The sequence below is a fragment of the Mauremys reevesii genome, linkage group 13, assembly GCF_016161935.1.
Source record: "Mauremys reevesii isolate NIE-2019 linkage group 13, ASM1616193v1, whole genome shotgun sequence".
Classification (NCBI taxonomy): domain Eukaryota; kingdom Metazoa; phylum Chordata; order Testudines; family Geoemydidae; genus Mauremys; species Mauremys reevesii.
The window spans coordinates 3,500,152-3,507,258 of NC_052635.1; the positions used below are offsets into that span (position 1 = coordinate 3,500,152).

At 50.1% G+C, this 7,107-nt stretch overlaps 1 gene segment (V, D, J or C); it reads left to right on the forward strand.

Moving 5' to 3' along the window:
- Positions 1-1,039: 1,039 nt before the first annotated feature.
- LOC120380443 lies at positions 1,040-1,758 on the forward strand. The segment is given in 2 exon segments: positions 1,040-1,167; positions 1,259-1,758. Coding segments are annotated over 2 exon segments (507 nt in total).
- Positions 1,759-7,107: the final 5,349 nt, after the last annotated feature.

Genomic DNA, 7,107 nt, shown 5'->3' on the forward strand with positions numbered 1-7,107 from the left:
GGAAAACCTCGCACTGATCTGTGATGTGTCTGATTCCTCCAGGTCTACAGTCCTTAGTGGGTGTTTCCATTGGCCAGGGATCCAGCAGAGTAGGAGTGGGTGGGACAGGCTGCCAAAAACAGACACCCACAACTCTAGAGGATAGAGTTAGGATTAGGGCTAGGGCTAGAAATACATGCAGGGTTAGGGTTTGGGGAAGGGTATAATGAAAAAATAAAATGATGGTTTTGGACAGCTGAAGTAAAGTGATTCTTTACCTTGATAGGAAGAAAGTCGACAATATAGATCAAAATAATTGGAACTGCAATGCACTTAGGACCAGATTTTAAATATTATTTAATTATCTAACTCCCCAAAAAAGGGGGCAGACGATTCTATGCAGTGCAATGAGACCAGTTTTAGGTGGAGTATTGGATCCTGGCTGTGACACACGCGTTCACATGGATACAAAGTCATGCACAGCGATCCCCCTGCGCACGCACAGACAGAGCGAGAGAGAGAGAGGCAGTAAATCGAATATGAACACCAGATACCCAAAATAAAAATCTTCTCTCTCTCTCTCTCTCTCTGTCTTTCTCACACACACACACACACACACACACACCCTTGTAGACTCACCCAAAGTGAATCGAATATGAACACAATACATACAAAGTTGTATTAAACGAAGCAGACTCCGTGATTTCTTTCTACCGGGTGCCCTATCCAGCGCAATGTCTGTCTAATGTTCCACAATACACTGCCCCAAAGTTCTATTGTGATACACAAATTCAGTGAAAATGTCAGTCGGCATAATCCGAAGGGGCACAGGAATTATGTGAAACAGAAATAAGTTAATGTAAGGGCACAGCAGACATGGAAAGATGAACAGTTTAGTGACCTCTCCATCCCAGCCCAGACGTGCTGCAGACGTGTTTCTGTTGACTCCACCAGACAATCCTCCTTACCTAGGCGGCTCCCTGTCGCCTTATATCCACTGGGTGCAACCCGCATGCAAATCCCTCCCCGGGGGTTGCTGTTTAAATACAAACCCCTGGTTCTAGGAGCTTCAGTCTCTGCCCAGACACAGAACTGCCCGGTCCAGCCCGCTGGGGAGTTTCCCTCACTGCATGAACACGAGAATGAAATCTCTGTGGCTTTTCCTTTCCCTGGTCTCCGTCCCCACCTGTAAGTGTCTATGGGGCAGCGAGGGAATTAGGGGCAGAACCATAGATTTGTTCGGTGCTAATACTTTCCTCACTTCGTTTCCTTTCCCCAGGTGTCCTCTCTCAGGTGCAGCTGGTCCAGTCGGGCCTGGGAACGGTGAAGCCCGGAGAGACCCTCGCACTGACCTGCGCTGTCTCGGGTGTCTCCATCACTGACAGCAGCTACGTCTGGCACTGGGTCCGGCAGCCCCCCGGGAAAGGGCTGGAGTGGATGGGGTACGTGTACCCGTATAGTAGCGGGGAGACAGGCTACTCCCCGTCTCTCCAGGGCCGAGTAACCATCTCTGCAGACACCGCCAAGAACCAGTTCTCGCTGCAGCTCCGCTCGCTGACAGCTGCAGACACCGGCACCTATTACTGCGCCAGACACACAGTGACACAGAGCAGAGCGGGACTGGCACAAAAAGGGGAAGCTGGTTCTAAGCAGCCGAGTGAGGCCGGAGAAGCGGGGAGAGCTGAGCCCTTCAGACATAAAGACACACACACAGTTGACCGAATATGAACAACCCGCACACTAACAGATAGCTTTTAAATGCCTCCAGCTGCCACCCAGTTTCTCTGGACACCATTTACCTTTCCGCTGCTACAGGAAGCTTTGCAAAGCTACTGAGAAATGTGACATTTGTTACATTACATTTATTATAGTAACAGGCAGAGAAAGATTCATGGCAACACAGTTACACAGAAATGACTCAGGACTCCTGTGTCTGTCTGTCTGCCTGTGTGTGTGAGAGTCTCATTCTGTCCAGCAGAGGGCAGCGGGTTTCCTCTCACACCCTCCACCCCCAAAGCGGTTCTTCAATAGGAAGCGCCTAAAGATGCGCCATTTCCCCCGTGTGGCCACACGCCAGGTCCCCCCGCAGTTCTGCTCCCACGTGTTGCTGTGCTAGGGACAGAGAGTGGAGGGGGTGCGGGGAGGCTGATACAATCAGTCCTGGTCACATTCGCAGCTCATGAAATACAGCGTGATCAGCCCCCTGTGTTCATAGCCCTTATCCCGGACTGCAGAGCGGGGCTGCAGCCAGGAGTTCAGGCAGAGATGGCGGGTGCCCAGTTTACAGGGGTTGTCGAAAAATGGCACAAAACATAGACAGAAGCCCATGGAGTGATGGGAGAGAAAAAACTCTGAGCCCGCACCCATGATGCACTGCGATCCATTCCCCATTCCCACAGTTCCCAGCAGCAGCAGGGGGTGAGTTGCAGTGGGATAGTTACCCATGATGCACTGCGATCCATTCCCCATTCCCACAGTTCCCAGCAGCAGCAGCAGGGGGTGAGTTGCACAGTGGGATAGCTACTCATGGTGCACTGCTCTCTCTGTCAGTGCTAGAGAACCAACACTATACAACATAAACACTAACCCAGGAACCCATCCTTGCAACAAAGCCCGATGCCAGCTCTGTCCACATATCCATTCAAGTGACACCATCATAGGACCTAATCACATCAGCCACTCATCAGGGGCTCGTACACCTGCACATCTACCAACGTGATATATGCCATCATATGCCAGCAATGCCCCTCTGCCATGTACATTGGCCGAACCGGACACTCTCTACACAAAAGAATAAATGGACACAAATCTGACATCAGGAATCATAACATTCAAAAACCAGTGGGAGAACACTTCAACTTCTCTAACCACTCTGTGACAGACTTGAAGGTGGCAGTTTTGCAACAAAAAAACTTCAAAAACAGACTCCAAAGAGAGACTGCTGAACTCGAATTAATATGCAAATTAGATAAATTAACTCAGGCCTAAACAGAGACTGGAAATGGTTGGGTCATTACACTAATTGAATCTATTTCCCTATGTTAAGTTCTCCTCACACCTTCTATAGGTCATCTTAATTATCACTTCAAAAGTTTTTTTTCTCCTGCTGATAGCTCATCTCAATTGATTAGACTCTTCCTGTTGGTATGCATACTTCCACATTTTCATGTTCTCTGTGTGTATAAATATCTCCTGTCTGTGTGTTCCATTTTATGCATCCGAAGAAGTGAGCTGTAGCTCATGAAAGCTCATGCTGAAATAAATTTGTTAGTCTCTAAGGTGCCACAAGTACTCCTGTTCTTTTTTTAGAGAACCAACTGTGGACCTGCTCTGCCGACACAGGGAGTGGCGTGTGATCATCAGCATAACTAGCTTAACTCTGTAGCTCAACTTAACTCTGTAGTGTAGACATGGCTTTAGGGAAAGCAGATTCAACATGGAGGTTCCGGCCTCTGGGGTGCTGTAATTTACCATTTCCATTGTTGCCTGCAGGGAACAAGACACTGGCCTTGTCTCACTCCGGATGTTGGTGCCTACAGATAAATCTGTTCCATCCCCCTCTGTTGTGCATCTCCCTTCAGGGCTGCTGCAGCCCCAGCTCTCAGGCTGAGACACCCCAGAAGAGGCATCGTCTCTCCATGCCCAGTTCCTTCCCTTTCAATAAAGCTGTTTGTCAGCCTCTGGTGCCTGAAACCAGCCTCTCCCTCCCACTGCAGCTGTGACTCCTTCCCCTCAGATGTTCCCAGGAGCTCCATTTCTATTGGCAGAATCTGTACGTGCCTTGTACTGATTCCATTTCCCCAGCACAGTCTGCAGTAGCCACAGTTCCAATGGAGAGAAACCCACTGACTGCTCCGGCCTGTGGGTCACACCCTAAGAGATGAAGGGCGCTGTTTCTCTCCTACCCACCAGACAGTGCTGCCTAGTTAGAGGTCTCCCCAGTAGTTTATAGTCTCTGGATGAAATCTGCATGGAAATGCCTTGCCTAGGGGGTTCTCCTGAGTCCAGGTTCTGGTAACTGTCCTCTGGACTCATCTTCCTACCCTCAGCCATCACTAGTCCATGTGCTGAGCTGAGCGCATGGTCTCCGTGTGTAAAGGGGACACGTGTCCCTGAGGGGACATCGCCATGTACCGAGCGCCTGCCCCAGGGGATTCCTATTTCAATACAAACTCTGCGAGCCTCAGTCTCTCCCCAGACATAGAACTGCCCGGTCCTGCCCTCAGGGGAATTTCTCTCATTGCTTTTTCTTTGCCCGTTCTCCGCCCTCATCTGTGAGTGTCTATGGGGCAGTGTGGGGATCCGGGACAAATCCGTAGATTTCTTTGGTTGCTAATTCTCTCTTTGCTCTGCTTTGCTTTTCCCAGGTGCAGCCAGTCCAGTCCAGCCTGGGACCAGCGAAGGCAGAGAGACCCTCACAGTGACCTGCGCTGTCTAGGGGTTCTTCATCACGACTCCGCAGTACGAGCTGGACTGGATCTGGCAGCCCGCTGGGAAAGCGCTGGAGTGGGTGGCTTATGTGGTTGCAGGTAGTGATGTGAGCACAGGCTGTGCCCCATCTTTCCAACGCTAAACCACCAACCGGGGAGACACTTCCAAGAACCAGCTCTCCCCTGGCTCAGCTGACTGACAGCTGAAGACACCACCACCTATTCCTGAGCCAGGCAGACATGGACAGTGACACGGAGCAGAGCGGGACTGGTGCAAACGGCAAGTGTCTGATAAACTGCAAAGTGAGGCCAGAGTGACAAGGGTACTTTGAGCTCCCACCCTCCACCCTGCCCAGCAACACACAGTGGCTAGAACAGGACAAACATCCCCAGAAATATTGTTAAAACTGCCCCCAGAAGTCCCCAGTTTCTCAGTGCCCAATTGACCTGTCAGCTGCCCCAGGAATCCTGGCAAGCTACTGCCAGAATACAGTGAGTTGTTTGAATTTCCTAGACTCTAGCAAGAGACAGGGAACAATTCATGGATGTACAGAGTTGGGTGCAGACAGGGACCAGGGGAGGTGTCGATCTGTTTGCCTGTGAGTGTCTCTGCGTGTTTGTGTAGACTAAGAGGTCTATTTCCAGCACAACCCCCCAACACACACATCCCCCCAATCCTCCTTCCCTCCATTAGGGAACAGCAGTCTCTCTCTCTCTCTCTCTCTCTCTCTCTCTCACACACACACACACACACACACACACACACACACACGGCTTTTATATACGGAAAGCACGTAACATGGAGCTGCTGCATTTCTCTCCAGGGTTTGGTCCAGATTCTCCCCCTGTCCCAGCCATCGCAGCCCCTGTTCTCACAAAGCCCAGACCCTGCAGCGTCTCTCCCTGCCTAGTCCCCTCCCACTCTCAGCGCAGGAAAACCCAGGAGAAATCCACATATTCTTGTGCCTCAATCTCCCCCCAGAACCCAAACTGCTCGTTCTTCGCTGGACGTTTCCCTGCCAGCCTCCAACCTGACTAGGAACTCTCTGTGGCTATTCCTTCCCCTGGAGCCCCAAACATCCCCCAGGCCTCATCCCAACCCTCAGTGTGCCCACCCTCACACACTGGTACATAAGTACATAAGAAGGGCCAGACTGGGTCAGACCAAAGGTCCATCCAGCCCGGTGTCCTGTCTATGACAGTGGCCAATGCCAGGTGCCCCAGAGGGAATGAACAGAACAGGGAATCATCCAGTGATCCACCCCCTGTCACTCACTCCCTTCCTCTGGCAGTTGGAAGTTGAGGTGCACCCAGAGCATGGAGTTGGTCCCTGACCTTATTGGCTAATAGCCCTTGGTAGACCTTTCCTCCTCCAATTCTTTTTTTTTTAACCTAGTTATATATTTTGCCTTCACAGCATCCTCTGGCAAGGAGTTCCACAGGTTGACTGTGCATTGTGTGTCTGTTGAAAAAGCCCTGTCATAGGTCTCACCCCCACTTAGAGCTGTTGGGTTCCAAAGTGGGGACCTGCCTTGGTTTCCCTCTAAACTAAAATCCTAGTTTAGATCTAGTAAAAGCTGCCACCACCCAATCAGGAACGTGGATTGGGACACAGTCCTTCCCCAAAATCCTTGGGGATCCCAAGAGCCCCAAATCCATGGAGTTCTTACACCCAGGAGAAATAAACCATTCCCCCCTGTTTCCTCCCCCCTCCCTTTTCCTAGGAGAGATACCGGGATCTAACTACAGAGGGATACCTCCCTCCTCTCCTTTCCCTGAGAATCCACCCAAGGAAAGACCAACCAAGTCCTTCATAGAAAAGAATTTATTAAAGAATAAAAAAAAGAAAGTCACTGTCTCTGTAACCAAGATGGAACAATATACAGGGTCTAAACTTATCAATCTCTGGAGAGAATTCCCCCTCCTTTCTTTCTCAGTAAAAGCAATCACAGTACAGACTTAAAGAAATTCTATAGCAAAACACAGAATTGCAAATACAGAAATAAAAGTATAAGAATACTAGTTCCTTGCTAATACTCACTAGCTTGAATAGAAGAATTTATTGCAGAAACCTGGGAGGACTTGATTAAGATGTCTGGACTCTCTTAATTCCCAAGAGAGACTCTCAAAAAAACAAAGAACAGGGGGAAAAAAAACTTCCCTCCACAGGGATTTGAAAATATCTTGTCCCTCATTGGTCCTCTGGTCAGGTGTCCACAGGTACTGCTTGTTAACCCTTTACAGGTAGACAAAAACCTTAACCCTTAACTAACTGTTTATGACAGCCCCCACGCAACACGTTCCATTTCCCACGCTCCTCATTCCTGTCACTGCAACCCCAGCCCAGAAACTGCATCTTCTACTCAGGCCTGGTTCCCTCCCCTTTCCCCAAAGCTCTTTGTGAGCCCGTGCTCCTAAAACTGGCCTTTCCTCCTCCATTAGATACTCCTAGCAGAGTCTCAGCATCGGGACATCCATTCTCTGGTGCAGTTTGCAGTATCCTCTGCTGTGATGTTCATTTTACAATCCCAGCCAGAAATGGGGGGGTGGGGTCTGATTTTCCCATTCCCCACACTGCACTCCAGCCTCCCGGGAAGTTTATCCCCACTTGGAGATACCCACATGCCAGTCCCTGTGTGGGGGAAATGCTCCCAATTCCCTTGTGTCCTTTGGTGTCATTCCCATGTTTCCTGGGGGG